This window comes from Podarcis melisellensis (genome assembly GCF_964234715.1).
Source record: "Podarcis melisellensis genome assembly, chromosome: 15".
NCBI lineage: Eukaryota > Metazoa > Chordata > Lepidosauria > Squamata > Lacertidae > Podarcis > Podarcis melisellensis.
Genome location: NC_138532.1, coordinates 42,826,852 through 42,853,080, shown reverse-complemented (window position 1 = coordinate 42,853,080; position 26,229 = coordinate 42,826,852). Strand labels below are relative to the sequence as shown.

The following is a 26,229-nucleotide window of genomic DNA, read 5'->3' as shown; positions in this document are numbered from 1 at the left end:
GCAGCATCCGGAGGTGCCACCATGGTTTGGCTACTGGATGGTGTCTGTAATTTATCTGTGGAGAGGGTCTGGGTTTGGGTCTGGTGTGGTTGATTGGTGATGGCGTTCTGTGTGCCTCTGGATCTGGTGTCAGTTTTTGTGGGGAGGGCTAATTTCCAGACGAATAAATGCACGTATCGCAGAACACAAGAATGCCGTCAAAAAAAGAAAAAAAAACTTCCTCTCTTTTCCAACACATGAAAGAAACAGGACACGAAATTAATTTTGCAGATTCCAAATTGCTCTTTAACATGGAACATCACCACAAGAGAATAATCATGGAAGCCATCGAGATAGAGAAACACCCTCACAACATGAACAAGCGTGACGACACATCCCGCTTGCCAGACATCTGGAAATTAGCCCTCCCCACAAAAACTGACACCAGATCCAGAGGCACACAGAACGCCATCACCAATCAACCACACCAGACCCAAACCCAGACCCTCTCCACAGATAAATTACAGACACCATCCAGTAGCCAAACCATGGTGGCACCTCCGGATGCTGCACCCCCCTGCAATCCCTACACAGATCTGGCTGACACAGGCCACAAAACCACAGCTCGCCCCTATACACGAAGCCAAGCCAGAGCACAACTAAGTGCAGTACAGCCATCTTCTCAGAAAAACTCTTCACAAAGTTCAAGAGGTCAAGACACAAAGACTTTAGCAACTAATCCACACCTAATGACCCACCTAAGTGGTACTCAGGATATCACTCAAGAAATCACTCAAGATATCCCTCAAGTAATTAAGGAACAAAAGAAGAAAAGGCACACTAGCCTGGGAACTTCCTCTCTGCCCAGAACATTGGAGGCTATACACCACACCCCCTCAACAGTATTTATAGGAACTCAAACACTGAGATCCTGCTCTGTTCCAGTAACAAGAAGCCGAAAGCACCAGCCTGAAGATGACAAGTGAGACCTCGTCGAAACGTCGCCTAGACACCCCAACTTTTACACGGGAAGACACCCGAGGACACCAAAACCTGCATATATATATATATATATATATATATATATATATATATATACTGGGAATTGTGGTTTATCTCCCCCCCAACAGAGCTATAATTCCCAGCACCCTTAACAAACTACAGTTCTCAGGTTTCTTTGGGGAAATTCATGTGTGTTCAGTGTGCTTAAATGTATGATGTGGATGTGACCAAAGGAAAAATGCCTTGCATTCAGGGCCAGATGAGAAGCATCACCTTGAGGGCAAAAGACAAACACACACAGACAGAGGACAATTGCTAGTCCTGAAGGAGAGCCATTTTGTTTGCTGATTTCCTACTGTTTAAGTCCCATCTGTCCAGCACAAACTTAGATGCTCAAAGCAAGGGGTGGGGAAAAGACACTAAGTAGAAGAGCAGATCATTACCAGCAAAATATTCCATAACCAATTTTAATAGCTGACTAGCCTGAGTCCAGTGGAACTCCTAGTCCACTCATGCTGTCATGCACCTTCTGCTGGTTTTCAAACAGGAAATCACACAGATTAATTTTTAATGTATTCACATGTTCTACTTAATGTTTAAAATACGCTCATGTCTTAATTGTCTGGGCTCTGTGCGGACTCTGCTGTCTGCGCAGTCAACAAATGGTTGGGGGGGGAAGCAGAAGGGTTTCAGCCAATGTTATTTCCTGGGGCGGGGAGTTCCACAGCCTCCATGCTGATGACAGAGGTGGTCTCTTCTGTTCACCCTTGCCAAAGATAGGTTTGGGGTGGAAAAACGTAAGAGCAAAGCCTCCCCTGACGACATGGCACATGGCATTTCACAGAGGAACACTGGGGAAAGGCCATCGGTCAATTGCAGAGCATCTTATTTGCACGCAGAAGGTCCCAGGTTCAATCCCTAACAGCATCTCCAGGCAGGACCAAGGAGGTCCCATCCCGGAAAACCTGGAGAGCTGCCGCAGGTCATTGTGGACCACAGTAAGCTGGACAGCACAATGGCTCAGCTTTATGTAAGAAGCCATGATGGTTCAGGTTTGGGACCATCTCAAATGTATGGATAATAATTGTGCCCTCAGAAAAGGATGGCTGAAATCAGACCATGCCTGCCCTGTCAGTTAATTACAGCACAAGCCTTAAGTGTGCAGGAGTAAGCCCCACCGAATTCACGCTGCCCGGCTAGCTTTTAATGCGCAGCTCTTACTTGTTTGCTGGGCCAAGGAGTTTTATCTCAGTCCCATCGACACGGTTCTAAAGGCTACCTTTTATATCAAAGAGCCCACGAGGGCATTGTGACCAGGTGGCCCCAGGAACATGCCCTACTCTCTTTATTGTTAGGAGTCCGCCAAACGCCTTTCCCAGAATTTGACCTGCAACAGACCCATTCTCTGCTTACAGCCTCAGGGGGAAAACAAGCCATCTACCGCCACTACCACCATCACCACAGCTCCCTTGCTGCCCTCCAGGCTGTTTGAGGCACTTGCTGAAACGTGTGATCTCCTCTTCCCCCAGGAAGGGTCATGTGGCTGTCACTGCCTCCTCCCAGCGTAAGACTTGGCTGTTAACTCTGACCTCTTGTCTCTCTCTCTCATTTTATTCCTAACAACACAGTGATGTCATTGCAGCAAGGCTGAACACGAAGGCGCTCACCTCCTCCAGCTGCCAGAAAAGGGAGATGACCCACCTCACTCTGTAGTTGGAAGCCCAGCAACCCCCTGGGGACTGTTGCTCGGCAACAGTCAAACACACACAGAAGAGTAAGATTCTGTGAAAGTCCTCTGGATTCCCTGGTAAGTTTCTCGGTGGTTAAAATTAGACGGCTCTCTTCCTTGAATTCCCAGGCAACTCCAGCATAGCTCGGGAGGGGGGCATCTCCCTTTCTGGATGCTGGCTCTGAAAAGGTAAGGGAAGATTTCTGCGCTGCTCTTTGGAAGGGTCGGGCTTTGGAGAGCTTAGAGAAGGAAAAAAACGCCAGGACACTAGGGTACCACGGACCACCTTTTGTCACTGACGCTGCCAGCGGTAGGGTTTACGCCTTGCATATTCACCTAGGAGTAGGAAAGATACCTTGGAGAGCTGCTGCCGGTCAGTGTAGACAATGCCAACTAGCTAGACCAGCAGTCTGGCTTGCTGAAAGGCAGCTCTCTATGTTATTTACACCAGCCCATTATTCAGAGTCATAAGGGCTGGATGCTTGGGGGAAGGGCTCTGTGGCAGGACATCTGCTTTGTGTGCAGAAGGCTCCAGCTTCAAGCTCCAATGGCATCACCAGGTAGGGCTGGAAAGACTCCTGCCTGTGGCCCTGTTGAGCCGCTGCCTGTCGGTGTTGACCAGGGGAACCACTACTGGAATGGTGGCTTACGAAACAACTGCAGCTCAGTAGATAATACTGAATTTGGTGGGCTGGTGGTCTGGCTCTGTAGACAGCAGCTCCTTCTGTTCCCTTCTTTGTGATTTTAACATCCATCTTGTACCTGGTTCACATCGGGCTGAGAGAGAAGTGCTTGTCTCACGGGAGCAGAAGATGCTGTGGCGAGGGAGAGCAAAGATCAGAGAAGGGAATGGAGAAAGAGATCTGGTTGGCCACTGTGAGAACCGGACGCAGGACAATCCAGCAAGTCTCATCTTATGTTTTCACAGTAGAGCTGGAAGGGTTCCTGAGGTTCTCTGGTCTAACCCAATGCAATGCAGGAATATGCAGCTGTCCCAAACAGGGATCCAACCTGCAGCCTTGGCATTATCAGCACCACACTCTAACCAACTGAGCTATCCAGTGCTGTCTGGTCCAAAGGCTATAAAACTAAGGGACGTTAAAGCTCACCTCACTTCATATGATGAGTGGGAAGGGGTGATGATGACAGCCTATACAGGGGCCACATTACAACCCCTCGATAGCTCCCTTGTCTCTTGGCTTAAGGTGAGAAGGTGGGCACAGCTCTTCTCAACCATTCGATTTGTGACCCCAGTGTCTACTCTCCCTTATTCATCCATGTTGGCAAGCAGGTATCCAGGTGTTCCGCACAAGAGGTGAGAGGAGAAGGCCGACAACAGGCTCACAGAGAAAATGGGCCTTGTATTTTTAAAATCCAAAGTATGTGGTAGCAAATCTGCCTGCAACCAAATCTTAGGGCTGTAGAGCTCTTGTGATTTCATAGTCTCCGAAATGGCCCTCTGCTGGGCATCCAGGAAAAAAACCACAGAATGTGTTCTCAAGAGCGAAACTAGTGTGAAATTGGTGATCTTGATGGATCTTAAGGCCCATCTATAATGGGTGGCTGGAGGGGAATAGTTATATCCACAAGAATCATATCACACATATTCCTATTTAAATCAGCTCTTAGTTTAAAACCAAGAGGACTGGGTTCTTGCCTCTTTGTTGTTGTTGTTTGTTGTTGTTGCTGTTGCTGCTGTTTACTTTTTATTGTATTTATATACAACTAAAAAACAAGAACAACAATATCAACTAGGTACGATAAAGATATTGTTGAATAGATTATTGGGAAACCCTTTAGCTACAAGGGAAGGGAAGATATAACAAATACAAAATAAAGAGGAAAGATAGGCCTGATATCATCAATTAGCAGTAGTTATATTTAATCTGAGGCTGTCCAGTAAATGTAAGTATTCCGTAACGTTATCTGACTCGATTGAAATTGTAACGCATATTCATTGATATTAATATGAGTTAAAAATGGCCATCATACTATATAAAATTTGGGTTTTTTTTGTTTTGCAAGGCCTGTAGCCACTTGGTTGTGATACGCTGGAGACATTCTGAAAGGGCTGCCCCAATATTTTGGGGGGAAGAGCCATAGCTCAGGGTTACAGCCCCTGCTTTGCATGCAAAAGGCTCCCAGTGCCTCCAGGCAGGGCTGGTAACGACCCCTGTCTGAAACCCTGAAGAGCCGTTGCCGGTCAGGGTAGACAGTACTGAGGTAGTTGGACCCAATGCTCTGACTCCGTCTACGTTCTTTTTCTGATGTGCAGAGTGAAACATGGATATAGAACCAGAGAAGAGCGAGGTGGGTTCTGAGAGAAGCCCCGTCAGCGAGACACCTTTGGAAGAAGCAACAAGCAGCCCAAGCAGGGTGGTTCGGCCGTTGACTCCGCGGACAGATGCTCAGTGGAAGTCCATTTTCTACGAGACCCTGCAGCCGAGGGCTTTGGATCTGCAGCAGACGAGGGTGGAGAAGCTCCGCAACAGCAAGATGGTGCAAAAAAAGGCCGAGAAGAAAGAGCCTCCAGACAAGCTGTCTCGCGACTGGTTCAACGATGAGAGCATGACCCTGGAGACTCGGGCCTACCTGGTTGATAAGCTCCTCCCCACCTTGGTCCCTGGCGTGGAGAAGCTGCTCATGGCTGCGGAGAAGAAGAAGGCCCTGGAAAGGAAGGAATCTGAACCCCTTACCTTTGACCCCATTACTTTCCTGGGAGAGTACCTGATGAGGCACAACCCAGCCTATGAGATTTCCGCCATGCCCAATCCCTACGTGCGTGGATTGAAAGCCGTCGCAGACGAGCTGAAAACCAAAGTGCCCGAGACCACATTGCACAAGTGAGTGTCTCCAGCCTGCAACCTCCCTTTCACAAAGCCTGGTCAGCCATTGCGGATGAGGAACGGTCGAAGCGGGTGAAGGGAGGCGGGTAGGAAGAGTGCGACTTGCAACCCTCCAAGGTGTTTGTCAGCACAGCCACTCTGACTTCCACCAGCACGTCATGACGTGGAGGCAAAGGCTGAGGAGACATGTTCAGTACAGGGACTTGGGCAGAGACACAGAGGGCAGGTTGTTTTTATCTCTACACACTCCAAGAGCCGACCTCTTAAGAGCATGGGAATGCAAGTGTGCCCTGCAACAAAATGTTGCAGTATATCCTTATTGCCTTAAGGAGTGCACCTCCTCCTCTGCAATCCCTGTAAAAGGGGCTCTGGCAGGCCATTCTACCACCCCCAATTTTCCTCCTCCCTTTTTTTGTTTTCCAGCTGACCGGCAACATTCCACGCCCCTACTCAGTCTTTGTTTGGGGCTGGCTGGAGTATGGGGCATACTTCAGGAATCCCACCCAAGCATGCTGATAACTCCCTCTTCTTTCTTAGTGACCTGTTTCATGCCTAGTTTTGTTGGCACTCACCAGCTGTGATCACCATTAGAGGGAAGTGATCAGTCCAATGACTCAATTAGTCTGGTATCCTGCATCCCCAACTCCCACCATTAGCTGTTGGCACCTGTCTGCCTCAAGAGACAATGGAGTATGCCTTTGGGGGTGAACCGCTGGAGAATCACAGCGCCTGTTGTGGCTTCAGACTAGTGACTCGCAACTGTTGCCTCCTGTGTTGTGTTGCTGTGTTAGCAGCACCAAAGTGACCTCTCCAGGGCACAAGTGTGTATGGAGGTCCTGGGCTGCCCAGAGAACAAGATGTGGTCCAAAGGAAAGGAGAGCGAGACGTTTGGCACCAGCTTGGCTGCAGGAGTGGCTGGAAGGAGGCATACAGGGTGCCGTCCAACTGCCTTAGGGACTCCGCTCCTGAGTTGTGTAGTCACAAAGCATTAATTTAATTCAGAGGAGTGGGAGGAAGGCACTGCTCAGCTGTAAGAAATTTCTGGGGTGGGTGGGAGTAAGGCACCTCGGTTCAAGTCCCGTTACCCCTGTGCCCTGCAGGCTGGAACAGATGAAGACTCTGGTCAAAGAAAAACGCAAGCAAAGGGAGCAGGTGGAAAAGATCAAGACTCACGTGAGAGACATGCGGAAGGAGGCTCTGTCCATGCAGTTCAAAGAGTGGACAATGGATCTCACAGGACAGATCCCTGTTCTGCTGGTAACGTTGCCCCCACCCCCAAAAGAAAGCCTGGTTGGTTTGAAAGCCACTCTCCTTCTGCCATATTGCTGGCAGTGAACAGGCCTGGTCTGAAGATGGCTGCTGAGGCTCAGCCCCTCTCCCTCTGTTCCATGCCTACTTTTTGGTATGGACTCGCTGAGTCCTTGGTCAGCAACTATTTTTTAAAGAAGGGCTAAATTTCCAGTTCTGAAGGACCCGCAATAGGAAAAGCACTACTTAGGGCTCACCCACACTTCTGCTTGGCGTGTAATTTGATCATATTGTATCCCAATTAATTCCCCCGGGCCTGAGAGCTTTTCTTGTTGTTTCGCACCTGTGCCCTGTAGAAATCCTATCTTACCCACTGAAGCTTGATTCAGGGAAATCTCTCCGGATTTTCCATGCATCAGGTAAGATCTGATTCAGTGGATAAGATCAGATTTTCGCAAGGCAGGGTCGTCCCTAGGCAGACCACACATTTGTAAGTAAGGAGTCAGACGGAACCAAAACTGCACAGTGCCGCACCTATCCCAGTTCCCATTTACCCCCAGGCCTGGCACCCCCAACTCATAGCCCATAGTCAAGAAGTCACCTCCAGACTTCTGGATCCAACTTCTGAGAATTCAAATAGCTCAGCTGGTAGACTCTTAATCTCTGGTTCGTGAGTTCGAGCCCCACACTGGGCAAAATATTCCTGCATTGCAGGGGGCTGGACTAGATGGCCCTCACAATCCCTTCCAACTTGACAATTCTACGCTTCTATGCTTCCAGCTCTGAATGACTCATAAGGCTGAGGGGTGCTCCTCCCAGCCTGGATTGGGCCAAAAGGAGGCCTCTTTTTGACCAGCCCTTGAAATGGGTTCTTTCACTTGCAGATCCAGAGTGCCTTGAAGTCATTCATGGAGTCTGTCTCTTCAGAACTCAGCGACGATGGGACAGGTAATGCCATATCCACCTTCCCTCTGTTCCACAAGCTCTGATCCAAATAACTCCAGTCAAGGAGGGGTGTTCCTGATTGCTGGGAGGGGGGGCAAGGAATCGATGCACACAGAGCCCTCAGGAACATTTGGGGTTCTCCATCAGCAAAGGCCCCTTCCAACTCTGTGTTTCTGCAGAACCTTCAAATGCATCACAAGTAGCCAAAGAGCTGTGATGCAAAGGCAGGTGCTTTCCCCTAGCAGTCTCCCAACCCTGTTTGGCCTTACACCAGCCTTCCTCAACCTAGTGCCCTCCAGATGTTTGGGACCACAAATTCCATGATTCCCAGGCAGCATGACCAGTGGTCAGGGTTCAGGGGAGCTGTAGCCTGAAAGATCTGGGGGACACCAGGTTGGAAAAGGCTGAAGGGTCTTCTTCCAGCCCGGCTGCGATCCTGCACTGCAAGGAGCAAAGCTTAGAGGGGTTAGCCTTGCAGAAGGGAACATGGGCGGCAAGTTGCGGGGTGAAGGCCAGCTTCTGCAGGATCTGGAAGAGATCCCCCAGGCAGCAGCGACTGTATATAGTTCTGGTTCTCAGACACAATCCGTGTGTTACGCTGGAGCTCTAACTTCTAGTGTTATTTTGCTCTTCGAAAAGTGGAGGTTTCCCTGGTGTCAAGGCTCAAGATGAGGAAGCCCCAACCCTTTCCCTCTATGCTGTGACCCTGACCCACAACCACCACACAGCCACAGGCACATGTTATCTAGATTTCCCCCTTGGGCTAATAGCCACATCAGACAGAAGGGGATTAAGTCCTAGGATTCAGATAAGGGCAGTAGCTCAGTGGCAGGGCACCTGCTTGGCATGTAGAAGGTCCCGGGTTCAATCCCAGGTAGGGTTGGGAGGGACTTCTGCCTGAATCCCTGGAGTGCCCCTGCCTGTCGGTATAGATCAGGCATGGCCAAACTTGACCCTCCAGATGTTTTGGGACTAGAGTCCCCACCATCCCTGACCACTGGGTCCTGTTAGCTAGGGATGATGGGAATTGTAGCCCCAAAACATCTGGAGGGCCAAGTTTGGCCATTCCTGGTATAGATAATACTGAGCTGGACGTCTGACTTGGTGTATAAGGCAGCTTCCTATGTGGGGGCAAAGGGTTCTGTTTCTCCACATCCTACAGATTCTGATCCAGATCATGCCCACAGCTGCTTTCTGAAAGTGAAAATTACATCAGGAGTCCCCGTCCCAGAACTCCCAATATAACATGTAGTTTGGCCATCACAGCTGAGACATTGAAGCTGTCAAGGTGCTGCCAGGCAAGGAATGTCCAGAGTGAGGAATTAACTCTTTATTGTCAAATGTACACATACAAGGCAGATCCATCAGTCCTGTGTTTCTGAGCTACTCCTAGAGGTGCACCAGATGAGGCAGCTGCCACAACAGAGAGGCCCCAACCTCGGCTTATGCATCTTCCCCACCCGTGCTTTGCACAAGCAGGTGAAGACTATGCCTGTGTGTAACCTGCTTCTGCTCCTCCCTCTTCAGTCCTCTTCTGGTCCTGGGAGACAGTGAATCAGGAGAGGTGTGGGCAGGAGGAGGAGGTGTGGAAGCCCTTGACTCTCCACCAGCCTGACCCACCTCTCCTTTCTCCTGCACCTGTTCCTCACTCTCCAATCCTTCACCTTCTCCTGCCTCCAACTCTCATTTCTTAGCTGTTACAGGCTCACCCAGATCCCTGATCCCTTCTGCCAAGTCAGTCTCACACCCCTCTTCTCCCGCTGCCCTCCAGCCAGCACTGCTCAGAGTCCAGCCAGTTTCTGGCAGAACCACAAACTAAGAGTCGTATCTGTTGCTCACTTAGTATGACCAGCCATGTCTTTTTAGGAGAAGGCTGAAAGGGGGAGAGAGGGGAGACCAGGGCCACTGCCAGTCTGCCCGAGGCTGATTTGTAAAAATGGACTTGCGAGGCATGTAACCTGTGGGTCATATGTTGCCTGCCCTTTAGCGAGATGCTTGTTCTTCAGGTAACCAGCTGCTCTTTGCTTCCTGGAGCCATCCATTTAGCAGAGCCCAACGCACTGAGCGAGCATAAAGCTGTTCTTTATGGGGTCATGAAAATAATTTACTGCCCGTGAATGTCTTCAGGAGCCAGCAGTAAATGAAGTCCACTGGGTGTTCTCTGGTTAGTCTTCTCTGACCCTGTGGTGGAAGTCCCCCTGGTGGTAACATAACATCTCTCTCTCTCTCTCTCTCTCTCTCTCTCTCTCTCTCTCTCTCTCTCCTGAAATCCAAGAGAAATGCTCTCTGGACTTGCCCCGTCCTTCACCCCATCTTCTGCCCACCCTAAAACACAGCTTGAAGATCTGGCAACTAGGGATAGAGGAGAGATTTGTTTGGATCAGGTTTTGATACAGGCCTACCTAATTTGTGCATTCCACAACAATACTCAAACAGCAAGAGAGCTATCCATTGAAATTCACATTGCAACGAGTTTTGTGATGCAGTTCTCCAATCGAATAATGTGTATGGGGGGGGGGGGTATATAAAAAAAAAAATGTTAGTGAAAATAACATATAAAATGCATTTTATTAGAGGAAACCGCTCTAAGATGCTGACTAGTTTTCGTGAGGACTAAAAAAAAAGATCACAAACTGATGCAAAAATGTGGAGAACTGAATTTAAGATTGAAAAAAACGAGAAGCTGAAAGAAACTGAAAACGACAGATACATCCATCCTTATAGACAACCCAGCACTGTGAACATTTACTTGGAAGTCTCTGGGATAAATAGGAGTTATTCCAAAGTCAGAATTGCGACCTGACTGTACTGTATATAGTAAACTTTGTTTTCCAAATACAGGTGCTGCAGTTGTTGCTGGGGTGGCACAGAACATAACCTGGTGCTGCTCTTTGGAAAGCAAGCTATGAAATGTGTTGTTGTTTTTTCCTTCCAAGACTGCTTGCAGTGGTAGACCAGGTTACATATTAGACCAAGCCTGTTTTCTGACCAAAAGAACACAAATCCATCAGGGCAGGATTAGGCCAATTTCCCCCAGCTGCCACCTGTTTTCTAAACAGAAAAAAATGCCACTTCAATATTTTGTGGTTTTATAAATTGTAAATTGGCCTGTGATCTTTGGATGAAGGATAGTTGGCCAATTGAAGTCCCTTTTTCTGGCACGTGTGCTGGACAAACCAAGCCAAGCCAAGGTCAATGTCACGTAGTGGAGAAAGACACCCACCAACAGTGCCATTGATGCAGTGATCCTTTGATGGGGAACCTCTGGCCTGGAAGCGGAATGTGGCCCTCCAGGCGTCTCGATGTGGCCCTTGGGACTGTCTCCAGGCCACGCCTTTCACTAGCCTCCTTAAGGGCTTTTGCCTGGCCAGAATGCCTTCTTTGATGTTGGAGAGATGGGTGTTTGTGTATGTGTGTGCAGAAACGTCTAACTTTTGTGTGGCCCACTATAGAGTCCCAGCTGTTGCTCTGTCCACTTTTGCCTCTGGCTTGTCCGCTCTGCGGCCCCTAGAAGGCTGCCCATGAGGAAATGCGCCCCTTGGGCAGAAGTAAGTTCCACTTGCCTGCTATAATTCCTCTTCATCCAGGGGCGGGGTCCGTTTGTTTTAGAGGCAGGGCTATGCAAATGACTCTGAGGGGGAGGAGCCTCCCACAGTTCCAGGCAGGTGGCCTTCCTTTCACAGAGCTCCCACTTCGTCCCACGTTCCCCAATCCTGTGGTTCAAATCAAATATAGGGTATTGAAAGCCCCTGTGCTGGTGTAATTTTATAATACGTTGGTTTCCATGGGAAGAAACCCAGCCTGTGCAAATGAGCTGTGGCCCATTGACCCACAATGAACTGCACTAGTGTTAAAAGATGCAGATTGAACCCGTGGCAGGAAGAGCTCCCTTTGCCAGAGAGGCACAGGATGCTGCCCAGTTCTTCCACTGCTTAACACCTGCTCTCACATCTCCTTCACCTCCACAGGAATCTACGCCAGGCCTCTGGAATCCGTGGGGTCCCTGGCACTGAAGCTGAACGAAGAGCAGTTCACAGAGGTGAGGAGGAGCAACGTCCCTGAGCAGGGCTTTTCCCTCCTCCTGCTTCGAAGTGGGTTAAAGTACCGGTAGATATTCTTTTGAGCCGGGGCCTGGATGGGAGACAGATCAGGAAACATACACACACACACACACACACACCTTGAGTTTCAAGGGTAACATAGGTGGTGGCTAGAAGAAAGATCCACTCTCCCTGCCACCTGCCAATTTTCCCTGCAAAGGACACCCAGGCAGCCCAACACCACCTTAGTGTTATGAAGCAAATCCAAGGCCAGGAGCCTGATACTCTTCCCTTAGCATATAACTGTGCTGCTAAGAAGCCGTTCATCCTGCAAGGGTGATCCTAGAAATTCAACCTCTTGTGTTTTTAGATTTCCCCATGTCCCAAAATCAGAAAACTGCCACCGCCAGCCACCCAATCCACTGCCTGCAAATGAGGCCACAATGTTAGGGGCCCCAAGATGGTCTGAAGTTGGCTATCTTGGAGCCCTTCTGGCTATTGTCCTTCTCACTTCCAGCCAAGTGAGGGAGGGGGCGTACCCATTTGCTCCCTAGCACAAAGCAACTTCTTTTTGTCTTAACAAATTTTTATATTTCTTCCATACCACATATAGTGATTTTCTTATTAAATGGTTCAGGAATCCTCTGTGTACCTTAACGTTTTCTACCATAAATACGCATGCCAACCAAATCTATTATCATAACCCTCCAAGTCTAAAATATCTGTATTTTGTAATGATAACCATTCGTAATGTATTTTTGTCAGTGTTTGTCCTTTGATGCTATGGCCTGTCGGCTACGCAAATAAAGTCTATTCATTCAATGTTATCCATTCCCGAAGCCAGCAAAGATAAGACACCTCATCATATATCCTTAAATCTGGTAGGGAAAAGCTGCCTCTATCTTTAGAATCTATTAGTAATTTATGTTTTATTGTTGGCTTCTTCCCCTGCTAGATAAATTTTGAAATACCTCTTTGCCATTCCTTGAAGGGCAGCTTCTTTTCTTATACTAATGAGTATGACCCATATTGGGACGCGGGTGGCGCTGTGGGTAAAACCTCAGTGCCTAGGACTTGCCGATAGCATGGTTGGCGGTTCGAATACCCGCGGTGGGGTGAGCTCCCGTCTTTCGGTCCCAGCTTCTGTCCACCTAGCAGTTCGAAAGCACCCCTAAGTGCAAGTAGATAAATAGGTACCGCTTTATAGCAGGAAGGTAAACGCCGTTTCCATGTACTGCGCTGGTGCTGGCTCGCCAGAGCAGCTTCGTCACGCTGGCCACGTGACCTGGAAGTGTCTCCGGACAGCGCTGGCCCCTGGCCTCTTAAGTGAGATGGGCGCACAACCCTAGAGTCGGACACAACTGGCCCGTACAGGCAGGGGTACCTTTACCTTTACCTTATGACCCATACTTAGGGGCCATTATGGCCCTTGCCTAGCAATTCAACGAAGGGATCTTTCATTAGATTTTAACCCTTGCTGGATCCAGGAATTAGGTATAGGCATCATACGGCCTAAGCCCTCCACAGCCTCACAGCAATATATATATATGTATATGGAAGCTCAGCCACCCAAAGGTACACAGTTTGGCATGCAGCTCTTCACCTGTCAGATACTGAATTCTTGGGCCTGAGTTCACCTCCACCAACACACACACACACAGCAATCAGTTATACATTCCAGGGATCTCCTTTCCACCCCCAGCAGATTCCCAGCCCTCCCCATCCTGCCTCCTCCTCCATGCTCTGCAACAGCCACCAGGAAGAAACAACGATTCCAAAGCAAAGGCTTCCTTCCAGGGCGAATCAGCAGGGGAAACGTTGAGAGACAAAGTCTAGCAGTGTAGTGAGAGTTCTGATGAATTCAGATTTTCCACTAGTGGCACTCGGGGGACCATCATCTATGGGCACCCTCATTATCACACAATTAGCATTGTTCCTAGCGCATCTGTTATTGCTCTTGAAATTCTATTAGCTGATTCATGCAGGAGGCCTGGTATATCCCTAGGGCTCTACAGGCCTCTTGATGGCAATCAGTCTGGAGATATAGATATAGCTATAAAATATCTCTCTCTCTCTCTCTCTCTCTCTCTCTCTCTCTCTCTCTCTCTCTCTCTCTCTCTCTCTGTGTGTGTGTGTGTGTGTGTTTGCTATGAGTGCAAGACTGTGGACTAGAACCATGAGCAGCCTTAGCAGTGCCAGTTGGCATGCTTCCTTGCTAAAGCTGAGGATGGAGCATAAGGCAGCTGGAGGGAGACTCAGAGCAAGTGGCAACATGTCATTACTCACCTCCCTGCTTTTGAAAGCCATCCTTTTAAGCATTCAGCAGAGAAACTTTTTTTTTTTTTAAGGTAATTTGTCAAATCTTGTTTTAAGCTCACAATGAGATATTTAACCTCAGAGTGACTGCAGCTAATTTGGAGAAGGATCAGCAACAACAGGCATGCAAAGAACCCCTTTTCTGTCACCACAGTCCATCAGGCATCAGTCTCTGCAGTTCACATTTGAATTCTGGATTCCTTCCTGTTCAACCGTAGGATAGAGCTTTGGTGGGGAACCTTTTTCAGCCTGAGGGCCACATTGCCTTATAAGCAATCTCCTGGGGGCCACATGCCAGAGGCCAAAAGTGGATGGGTAACACAGAAGCAACTTTTTACTGTAGGCTACATACATTCCAGCCACACACAAATACAGAGGTTTGTGCACACACACCTCTCCTCTTCTGTTCAGGCAAGCAAGCAAGGAAGATGCCTCATCACAGCTCAAGGCGCTTGAGGAAGGTGCTGAGGAGGGGGGTGATGGGTGAGGTCTGAAGAAAGGGGTATGGCCCCTGAAGGAGGCGTGGCCTGGGGGAAGTCCCAAAGGCCAGAAAAGGAGGTACAGTGGGCCCCTGAGCTAGAATGAGGTAAAGACTGGAGGCCACACTCAAATGACTTTTCCAGAGAACAAAGGAAGCGTTGGAGATAGATGGATCAAGGCTGATTCCACACGGTCAACTAACAATTCAGTTCAGAACAAAAACCTGGAATGAACTTTTCAACTGGCCCATCACGCCATCTCAGCATTACCCCAAGACTGCACAATGCTGCTAACAATTCAGGCAAAAACCATGAAAGTGCCCAAGATGAATCTGGAATCAACCTAAATGAAAGAAACAACAAGGTCATAGTTTGTGATGCTGCGTGGCATCCAGTGCCAGTCGTACTCAGAGTAGGCCCATTGGTACATGATTACATCCGTGAGTCTAAGGAGAACTTAGTTACCCAAGCCTTCTTCCCCACATGTCATGCACACACCGCCCCATCCAGCCACAACAGCAGCAGGCTTTAAAATACAAATAAAAATGCCATCATAATTCAGCCCAAAGACGGGAGATTGCGATTCCTGCCGACAGGCTTTATTATTTACACTGTGCAGACCACATTTCTTGAACGGCCTTCTTATTTTTTTACCCATTAAAATCTCACGGGGCAATAAATCTGAAGTGTTAAAAGTGTCTCTGAGACCTCAGCTTCAAATAAATCATGGCTCAATAGTCTTCTTCCCAAAGTCAGGAGGATTGAGGCAAATGAAGGTGGTCTCCAGAATTTCATCCTTTCCTCTTCTTTTCCTTCCTTCCTTCCTTCCTTCCTTCCTTCCTTCCTTCCTTCCTTCCTTCCTTTTTCTTTTCTTCTTGTTGATCTTCTTTCTTTGGTAAAAGTAATAATAATGATGATTCCAATCAACTCTGGAACCACTTACCGCCAGATTTCTTTTTGGAAGAGGATTGTGCAGAATGCTACCTCGGGGATCATCTATAAATTTGTTTTACAGTATTTCATTTCTCTGGCCTGCCGTGAGGCTGATGTTCTCCATTTCAGTGCTGGCTGCAGCAAAGGGGAACCCCCCCCCATGTTCTATGTGGCACAGAAATGCAGAATATGAAGGGAAGGGAAGGTTATGCTACTTTTGGCTTTCACATCTTTAGAGAACAAGTGAGTTGTATGATTGTAATGATCACATTAAGAGAATCTGTGTGTTGTAGTGGTTAGAGAGGAACTGGGAGACCAGAGTTTGAATCCATCACAAGGCCCATCACTACCTCTCAGGCTAACCTACCTTGCAGGGTTTCTGTGGTGGTTAAATGAGGAAGAGAAGAACCCTTTATGCCACCTTGAGCTCCTTGGAGAAAATGGTGGGACAGAAATGCAATAAATAAATGTATTTTTGTTATGATTGTAAATTGCAAGTCACATAAAAATCTGATAAGTAACTTAACACAAAGAGGAAATATAGAAGGGAACGTTAAGCACAAGGGCCCGATCCAGCTCTTGGGGTGGATGAACGGCTCTGCAATGGCCAGCTTCAATTTGCTACTCAGGCTACTCTTAAGCAGGAGGGGGAAAAGATCTGTTTTGGGCTTGGTGCAAGTTGTGGCCTCAATTCTGAGGAAGCAAAAATGCTTCCGAAGGCAAAAGAATAGGTGGCAGCTGTGTGGAAATCATTCCCAGTGCTTGCTTGTCATTTCTCCTAAATTGCAGATCCATCTCTTGCTGCAAAGTTCTGATGTTTTAGTGATGAGGTGTATTTATGCAGCATCATTGCTTAGCTGCTTCTGCAGGGACTCTGCCTTCTCCACTGTTTGGTTTCTACATTTACAAACGAGAGCTGTGGGGAGAAGTTTTTACCCCTGGAGCTCCACCTGGCTCTGTTTGGACGTCTGTGCCTTTCTGGACAAAGCTTTAGGAGCAGCTGTTCTCTCTGAACCCAGTCTACCTCACAGGGTGGTTGTGAAGATAAAACAGAGAGTGCTTTCAGCTATATAGATCACCCTGAGTTCCTTGGAGGAAGGATAGGATACAAATAGGAGGAAGGATGATCCAGATTCATCATTAAGGGCGAGTAACCTCATCGTTAAGGTTCATATGAACAAGACAATGAGTGATGCTGAGTGATGGCAAAAGAGAATAAAATGTGTGTTTTCTCCCCTTCTTTTCCCCCTCGCCGCTCCAGTATCTCCATTCTTACATCAAGAATTTCAACAGCGACATGTTTCAGCAATTGCTGCAACACCTCCTACAGTGTGCCAACGATGCACGTAACATAATCAGACACGACATCTGGCGGCAGATGTTCCTCCAACTGTTCTTCAACTGCGACCATGGAAAGGTAGCTCCGCTGATTCTCGCCTGGGCAGCCCAGGACCTCCACACAAAGTGCTTGCACCCTGGGGAGGTCACTTTGGTGCTGCTAACTCAGAAGTTTCACTCCATTCTCTCTTGAGACAGATGAGAGACAGAAATGCATACCCTAACCCTAACCCTAAATGCAGAAATGCACTTTTGACTGATGCACATTTTGCAAAGCAATTTCCCCTAATACAATGCAATTGTGTATGTTATTTTCACTCATATTAATATTAATACAACATTTCTGTAATAGATGCATTTTTTTGTATGCAGTGGAGAAGTGCATTGCAAAATTTGGATACATGCGGATTATGAAGGCTGGTGGAGTTTCACTTCTCATATGGTTTTTAAAAAGTTGTTTTTATTATTATTTATTAAATTTGTATACCGCCCTTCATCCATAGATCTCAGCGCAGTGTGAATTTGAGTCGAGTTTCTCCCCAGACCCTAGCGGAGAGACTGCAGGATGTGTGCAGGATTACATCTCTGCCATCGTTATTCCTAGTTAGGACTTCCCAAGCACAGCTCTGAGTAGTAGCAGTTTCTAGTCTGTTGGAATAGATCAGTGGTGGGGAACTTGCGGCCCACGGGACCTAATCAGAGCCTGTGCTGTCCTACAAGGCCCACCTTGCCCAGCATTCTTTGTGACTAGCAGGGCTCAGTTGGCAGTCCACAATCCATGGGTGGCTCATAGTTTCTGTCTCTTGCTCAACTTAAAAGGCAAGCAACTGACAGGATGGTGATGGTAGGTCAACTGGCCCCGGGGCCACCGGATGCTGAGCCCTCCATTAGGATAGTGACAGGCCTCTCAGGGAAACATGGAAGTTCAGGACAGGCATAAACTCAAGCTGTCAGGAAAGGGCTGTCAGGAAATTGAAATGACCCCCTCCATCCTCTGCAAGGCCTGGCTCCAAAACATTTGTGGTTGGCTTCTGGTGGGAAGGGGGGTAATAGCGGGGATGCGAAACATTTTCCCAGCCCTACCAACAAGCACCCACAATGCTAGCAGATATTTGAGAGCATGGCAAGCAGGCAAGTGGGCTTGGATCATTTCCAAAAACAGAGTGTAAATTTAATGCATTTCCTTCGGCTTTGACCTGGTTTCCTTCCCGGTGCTGTAATCAGTTCCTGCTGTACCTAGACCTCAAGGGAAAGCAGAAAATGCAAAGGAAATCCATAGAAAAGACCTCTGCGGTTGCTGAATTATCTGTTTCTCCATTCTCTCGCCCAGCTGAGCATGCATGTTGTTCCCATTTCCTAATTTTCACTGGCTTGGGGGCAAGCCTCCCTTTCCCAGCACCGAGTGGGGTCCTCCACCTCGCTCTTGATTTCAGTCTATATGCATCCCTATTCCTGAGGCTCTAAACCTGGATCGTTTTGAGATGACACTGGGGAGCCAGCATTAAATGACTGGTCCAGACTGGTTTAGGACCATAGATGGCTATACCAAAACCTAGACCCAGGAGGTGGGGATGGGCCATAGCTGAGAAGGTCGAGCATCTCCCTTGCATGTCAAAGGTCCCAGGTAGGACTTGGCGAGAGCTTCAGCTAGTCACCGTGGACAGCCCTGAGCTGCACAGACCAAAGGCAGCTTCCTATATTCTCCAAAGTTAATTTATTGGAATCTAGGTTTTGAGTGCAGAAGGTGCTGCTCTGTGGCCAGTTTCTTAGTCTTTTATTCTAGGGCTGGCCAGTCCAAAGGCTCCATGCTGCCTGCCAATCACAGAAGGCAATGCTGCCCACACTCTTTATTCCATGTTGTATCTAAAAAAGAACTCTGAGCCACACAGTCCTAGCTGGCTTCCTAGGCTACATCCCAGCAGTGGTGGACCTGGGGGGTCTCAAATTTCAGAGGCACTCTGTACAATGCCAAAATTTTCCACCCTTCCGCCTCTAACTTTCCATTCTACATCATAGTTGTGGCGCCTACTGCAGCACCCTCACGGATCTCCTCCCAGTGCAACTGAACCAGTCGCACTCCTCTAAATCCGCCTCTGGTCTCAGCTTCCCAGTTCAAACCTTTGAGCCTCTGGCAAGCAAGTCAGTTGCCTTGAATCCCACTGACCCATTTGCCAGGATCACAATCTGCCAATCAAGTTTTCTCTAGGGATGGATGAAACAAACAGAAACTCTAATTCTTCCTGTCTTAAATTGAGTTCTCCCCATTTCCACATCAGTTTGTGTGGGTTTTTTTTGAATTCTGCATTAAAATTCATTTGCTTTTCACCCAACAGGTGCATTTTCGCCTATCGCTATGCATTTTGTACATTGTTCTCACTCTAACGTTTTCACGTGAACGTTTTTCCTTTGGTGGGGAATATGCATTGTTTGGCTGGAGAAGTGCAATGTTGCATTCAGAGAAGGCTGGATTTCAAAGGATGCTTGCATTCCAGTTTGTGAAGCAGTTCAGGAAGTCTGAAGAAATTTCTACTCCCCACCCCAATCCCTTCTTCGGACACCCTACACGCCCTGTCCTCAATACAAGAGCCTCAGGTCACAGCCATAGCAGGCAGCTGGCTGCTGGTTTTGATGGGAGTTGTAGTCCAAAGCATTTTGAGGGCACCAGGTTGGCAAAGGCTGGACTAAAGCAAGGAAGACAGCTGCCTCTCATCAGTCCTGCCCCTTCCCCAGGTGCTGCTGCCACTTCTACTTGCCGTTCGTAAGGAGCTTGGCTACCATCCAGCCATCTTGGGCCTCTTGCCAGCTCTCAACGGCCAACTCCAACCATTTGTTCCCCTTCGTCAGTACAAGGGGAAAGCGACACAAAAGCAAATTGCTCGGCAGCTGCCCCTCACAGCCATCCAGCTCACAGATTTTCACTTGCAGTTGTTTGCCAAAAAGAGCCAGCATGGTGTACTGGTTAGAGTGTCAGACTAGGACCTGGGAGACTAGAGTTCAAATCTCCCCACTCAGCCATGAAGCTCACCTTGGGCCAGTCATGGCCTCTCAGCCTTACATACCTCAGAGGGTTGTTGTGGGGATTAAATGTGAAGGAGAGCCATGTATGCTACCTTGAGTTCCTCAGAGAAAAGTGTGGGGAGAAAGAAAGAAAGAAAGAAAGAAAGAAAGAAAGAAAGAAAGAAAGAAAGAAAGAAATCTGTTTCATTTTTGGTTTTTCAGATTTGCACCTGGTGAACCACCACGCTGTGCTATAATGGGAAAGAGACTGCAGAACTGGAACCGTGAAATAGCAACACGCATTAGCTCATTATAAAGCCGAAAAGCCACGTTCCTTGGGGGCTGCTTTCCTTTCCTTTAACCATGTGTTTCCCCTCCATTTTCTGCCCCTGTTTCCTCTGGAGTTTTCCTGCCTTTGTCATCTCTTTGCCCTCTCCCTGGGAGAGAAGGACTCCCTTGTGCTGCTCCTTGCCACAAGGCAGTGAGGCCTGCTGATTATTTTCCTGTCCCTCCGAGATAAGAGACAGGCTGCTTCCAGGGGGTGCCTGGAATCTGTTTAAGATAAGAACTACATGCCCAGAGCGTATTCAGAGCCTGAGCCACAGAGCGTGGAACAGAGCCTTGGAGAGCAAAAAGTGGCTCAGATTCACAGCGCATTGGCTATCAACTGTTATCAGCCATGACTAAGGTCCTAAGTGGACTAGGACCAAAGTGTCTGAGTGACCTGTGGGCCAGTCACCATCTCTCTCAGCCTAACCTACCTCACAGGGTTGCTGTGAGGATAATGTGCAGGCGGGAGAACTGCATATGCCACCATGAGCTCATCAGAAGAAAGATGGAGCATAAATATCATAAGTGAATAAACCTCCATGCTCAGAAGCAGTCTATCTCAAGGCACTAGATGGGGGGGGGGGAGAGAGAAAGCTGGACCCTTCAGGACCTGTTTGTGAGCTCATTAGGAAACCAGATGTTCAATTCGATGGTTCTTTGGTCTGATCAAGGGTGAATTCTTACTGATACCACCATCGTAAGTTGATACTAAAAATACCACTTCAGATCACAGCAACACAAAGAACTGTAAACTACTAGCAAGCCTGGTGGAGTCCTGGTTATGTGAGGGCTGCTGTATGCAGTGAGGGGAGGTATTTTAATTTAACCTTTTCCTCCCGTGCCATGGTCCTGACAAAAAATGCACTCTTCTGCATCTTCCACTGAATGGTGTTTTTTGTTTTTGTGTTGTTGTTTTTAAACTGGTGTGAAGTAACACTCTTAAGATCAGGTCTAGTTTAACCTTTATTTGTAGATTTCATCTTGCTTAGCATTTTCTGGAGATGCTGTAAGCCCCTTTGATTTGAGCAAACATTTAGTGACTTGAGATGTGTGAATTACTTTAGCAGCAGCATTTAAAATAGGGTTTCAAATATATATTTCAAATGTTTTAAGTTGGGTGTTCTGTTTCCATAAGATTCTTTCCTGCCCTTGAACCCCTGTGTAGTTCAGAGCTTGCGTTCCAACTTCAGTGATCTACTTTTCCACCACCCTCTCTGTAAAATGGAGGATTTCCCCCCATTGGGGAACAACTCTGATTTCACAGGCCGTCCAGTTTGGTTTTTGTAGTACTGTACATGAACGACCTAGAACTCAGTAGGAACTGGCAAGGCTTAAAGGTATGTCTGTGCTCCTCTTTCCTAGGTGGGGCTCTTGGACAGACAGAGGATATTATCTTTACTGGAGGTCTTCTTCTACAACTGCTCCCCACAGCACAAGAAGGGATTCCTCGACCCCAAGAAATGTAAGGCTGCTGTTAATTAAAGGGCAAAGAGCTGGTTATCGAGGAAAGTTTTTGCCTGGTGTCTGAAGATATAAAATGATGGCACCAAGCGAGCCTCCTTGGGGAGAGCATTCCACAAGCAGAAAAGGCCCCTTCTTATATTTTCACCCTCCAGACCTCTCATGGAGGGGGCACAGAAAGAAGGACCTCATATGGCAACTGCAGGGTCTGGGTTGGTTCATCATATCTATGTTTTACACAAATTTTAATGGTCTAGTATGTTTATGTTTATAAGTGAAAGTTGCTTGGAGACCTTGGTAACTAGCAATTATTATTATTATTAATCCTCCATTCCCTTACCATGCTTCCAGTTTCAGGGTATATCAACAGCACCACCCTTTCTTATCCTAGGGCCAATTATAGAATTGGACGATATAGAGGTAGCTGAATTTTGGGGGAATATGGAAGATGAGCAAATTTCGGAGAGGTCTAGCCTCAACATCCCATCGGGTGAACTTGGATTATCTGAGGAATCCATTGCCCTCAAGCTGCTCTTGAAAGACATCCTGTCCGACATGGAGATGACTGCACCTGAAGAGGCCCCTGAGGGGTCTGCAGCTGCTGACCAAGAGAAAGCCGGGCTGGAGCAAGAGGCCAGCCACACAGGAGAGGAGGGTGATATCGTTCTAGCAACAGCCCTCCAGGATCAGGCAGAAATGCCATCTGCAGAGCCGGGATCTGGCGTAGCAACACTTCAGGGGGAACAAGATCCAGCGGCCACAGCAGCTGCAGAGTCAGCCGCCCAAGAAACTGTTGTACCCACTGGCAAAGATGTGGTGCCTATAACCACCCGGGTATCAGAACCAGTGCTACCTGTGGAAACCCTGGAGGCTGACAGGAATCCACAGCCCAGAAGTTCTGCTCCTGCTTCCCTCTTTAACATGCAATCTGGGCTACAGCAGACACAGAACAAAGAACTGGGCCCTGGCCAAGAGCCTGGCTTAGAGGGTCAAGGTGCTGCTGCAGAGCAAAGCAGTGCAGAAACCGCGGCAGCTCAGGAGGAGCCGGGAAAGGAGCCAGAGCCAGGCAGTCGGGGGCAGCTGCACAGGAGCAGCGAAGGTGTGCCAGGTCCAAGCAAGCGGCCAGGACAGAAGCTTTCAGGTACAGTGTGTTCTGCTGTGAAGCAGTGTTGGGTTTATGTGCTGGTCTCCCATGGGTTGATGAACGCCTTGCACTTCAGTAGCAATTAAACCAAGGGTTGCAGAGCCTGAGGGCATCAGAAATGACAGGCAGGCTCATTCAGTCCAACCCAGGAACGCGCTTTATAGCAGGTCAGACTGCTTGTGTTTAGCAGGGATGGGAGAACTTAACCACGAGCCCGGGTCAAACAATATGCTAAGCCAAAGCTTATCAGAGAAGACCATACTGGGAAGTCTGCTTATACCATATCTACAGTATGGAGCTCAAACATCTGTGCACTGCACACCCACAGGCAAAGGCTTTGTTCTGCTCCTGCTGCTGGCTAATAAATGGATACATTCTGGGTTGTTTTAGGATCAGCTGAGGTGGCTTCAGATGCCAAGAACATTTGAGGTGACGGTTTCTGATAATGACCACCTTTCATGAGCTTTTGCCTTTGTATGGAAACAGGCTGGGGAGGCAAGAGAGACACCCAGGGCTCATCCACACTGACCTCTGCTCTGCTTTCTAGTCACAGGTCTGGGCTTTCTAGGTCCACGTCTGAGCATATATATATATATTTTTGTCCCAGAGCTTTCCCTGTGAAAACATGTGTTTTACCACTGAATTGGAGCAAACAGCAATCCAGGGGAAACCTGATTGCCATTTGCTGCAATTTGTGGGCGAAGTGCCAGGACACACACAAACGAAAAACTCCACTGCGACCCAGACCTGTGCCTAGCAATGTGGCACAAAAGGAAGTGTGGATGAATCCTTAAAGAAACAAAACACTACTCGGTCCCTTACCTCCCCACAACCATCACTCAGATCACAGCTTCATTTTGGCCTGTTCTCAAAGCTGGTTTATGCATGCTTAACTCAAGGTGTGGCTCATCAATTGGATTTGTTCAACCAGAATGTTTTGTTCAACAAGAGTGTCCACAGGTAGTTAATGAAAACAGCTTAAAATAAATAAATAACATGCACATATCCATGCTCTTTGAGTCACAACAATTCAAGACGGTGTGTGTTCTGTGCACAAATGAGCAGCTGCAGAATATCCTTCTCTGATTTAGATCTCAAAGCTACATAGTCCTGATCACAACTTATTAGAAAAAGCAGACATTCACATGATCCCAAGGGCCAAAAGCCCAAGTAAAAAGGAAGGTTTTTGTCTGACACCTAAGAATAGGTAAATATAGTGTTGCATGAGCCTCCCTGGGGAGAGCGTTCTACAGTCAGGAGCCACCAGGGAGAAGTGCCTCAGCTGATTATTGCAGGGTCTGGCTTGGTTCATGTGGGGAGAGGTGGTTTTGGAGCTATTTGGGATCCTGAGCCCCATAAAGCTTTATAGTTCAAAGCCAGCACTTGAGTTTAAGCCCAGAAACTAACTGGTAGCCAGTGCAGTTATGCTGGAATTGGTATTGTGTGTTCAGAGTATCCTGCCCCATATAAATGCTTAAAACAAATGCATATATAAAAATTAAGCGTTTCATCACACGCCAGGGCAGATCACACCATCTTTAAGGCTCCTGTTTGCTCCAAAATATTATAAGCGAAAAAGAAACATGGAATCACTAGCTAGGGGCCAAGTGTTGAGTAATGATTAAACCAGGACCATGAAGGAGGCAGATTCCATCTCTGATAGCAGGGATCACTTTATGATCATTTCCTTCAACATTTCCAGTTCAGCGATCATGGCTCATGCTACTCAGTCAAGGAAGAGCCGCTGCTGGGCTCACCTGAGGGCTTCTCCACCCTTTCTAGAGTGTTAACACTGTGGGCCATGATGGCCCTTCCCTGCTGCTCCTAAACAGGCCTGCCACGTCATCACAGAAGGCTTGCTAGGCCATCCTGATGGGGTGAACAAGGCAGGCTGCACTGGATCCGGGTATGGGGCAAAGGTGTGGAGAGTCCCAGGACATGAGGAAAGCTGGAGCTGGGAGCTCAAAGATGCTTATACTTTCACATGGGGGGTGGAGACAGGAGGATACGAAAGGGACACGTTTGCTACAAGCTGAACCAAACGCTCATTTTAAATGCTAAAGAGAGAAGTGATTAAGATGCTACAGATCTGGCTGCATCTTCTTAGCTCAGAAAGAAATCACGGCAGTGAGGTGCAAATGTAAACCACAGTTTACATGAGCTTAACATCTGTCCAGAGCAATGCACAAAAGTGCCAGCATTGAAACACACACACACATCCCTGCCGCAATTCAGAACTGTCCTGCGATCTCAAGTAGCTTTATCATGCGACTAGCTCTGGCTAGCTTCTGCTTTTGGGGCTTGATCTTGGTCTTCCATCCTTGCCTATTCACAAACATTGTTTTCTTCCTCTCTTAGTTTCAGATTTGCTCTCAATGCCCAGTGGGCTAGACAGCGAGACGTGTGAAAAGGCACCTCAGAAGATATATGGAAAGATATGGTCAGGTGATTGCACCCATCAGCATTCTTCAACATCCTGTTTCTATAGTCTGCATGTAGCTGTCGAAGCTCGGCCTCTTTAGCAGCCTGTTTCGTGTTGCCTCCCCTTCCTGCAGGTGACCTTCAGACTGCTGACCTGTCCTTCGTGTACACCGACTATGGCAAGGAAATCCGGGAGGACTGGAACAAGGAAAGCACCAGGTTTCCAGGTGTGATGTTTTATTAGAGCACCATAAAGTAATCTGGTTCAGGCTACGCAGGAGTTCGTTCACAGGAATGCCCCGCTAGTCCATTTCTGTGACAAAAAGGACTTTGCTTGTGAGTAGGGATGGGGTGAAATCTGATTCAGTTCACATTTAAAGGCTTGCACTTTCTGAAACAATGCGCAAACCAAAACACAGCCAACCTTAAGAATTCACACTTCTCCAAATTTTGCAATGCTGTTCTCCAGCCAGGTAAGTTGTACATAGATGCACATAACTAGTGGAAAGTGGTGAATTTCAGAATGGGAGCTGTGAGCAGCAAAAGCATTCATGATTATCTGTGCTCACGATGACATCCAGACTGTCATACATGATCCTGCTTTCGATATGGAACTTACAGAATTTCCAGGGTGGGAATACTGCTTCATTTCCAAACAGTGCATGTCTCATAACTTCTTGCTGAGATCCTGTAACATTTTATTCCACAAACGTTCTGGTGGTTTTTTTGCCTTGCTTTTTTTACACTGTGGCATGAGAGCGCCCCTCCAGATTTTGATGATGCTGTAACATTGGGGATGCATCACAGAACATCTAATAAAGCAGACTAATGTGCGGATGGTCCAGTATAAACCCACCACTAATACATTATTATTGGGCCAATGACATACTGCTGCTGACACCTGGAAAAAAAAACATTCTGGAGGGACCGTGGGCTCTTCTGCTTACTTATTTTCACTTGTTGAGCCCTGAAAACACCCACAGCTTCAAATCTGTATTGCACAGGATGTAACCTTCCCTCC

General features: G+C 47.8%; 1 protein-coding gene and 1 long non-coding RNA gene across 5 annotated transcripts in view; both read left to right on the top strand.

The window, feature by feature from the left end:
* Positions 1-26,229, top strand: part of LOC309358017 — a 183,376-nt gene that overhangs the window by 95,996 nt on the left and 61,151 nt on the right. The gene's annotated exons all lie outside the window — the stretch shown is intronic.
* EFCAB5 (EF-hand calcium binding domain 5) overlaps positions 1-26,229 on the top strand; it is a 46,411-nt gene that overhangs the window by 3,683 nt on the left and 16,499 nt on the right. The window contains exons 2-11 of one of the 4 annotated variants that reach the window (XM_081890169.1): positions 2,610-2,788; positions 4,986-5,553; positions 6,657-6,813; positions 7,689-7,752; positions 11,718-11,788; positions 16,779-16,934; positions 21,545-21,644; positions 22,035-22,784; positions 25,146-25,232; positions 25,343-25,435. In XM_081890169.1, the coding sequence (XP_081746295.1) occupies positions 4,994-5,553; positions 6,657-6,813; positions 7,689-7,752; positions 11,718-11,788; positions 16,779-16,934; positions 21,545-21,644; positions 22,035-22,784; positions 25,146-25,232; positions 25,343-25,435 (2,038 nt within the window). In that variant the 5' untranslated portion in view covers positions 2,610-2,788; positions 4,986-4,993. Of the gene's footprint in view, positions 1-2,609; positions 2,900-4,985; positions 5,554-6,656; positions 6,814-7,688; positions 7,753-11,717; positions 11,789-16,778; positions 16,935-21,544; positions 21,645-22,034; positions 22,785-25,145; positions 25,233-25,342; positions 25,436-26,229 lie in introns of all 4 variants that reach the window. The other 3 variants (XM_081890168.1, XM_081890170.1, XM_081890171.1) reach the window with 3 other exon arrangements.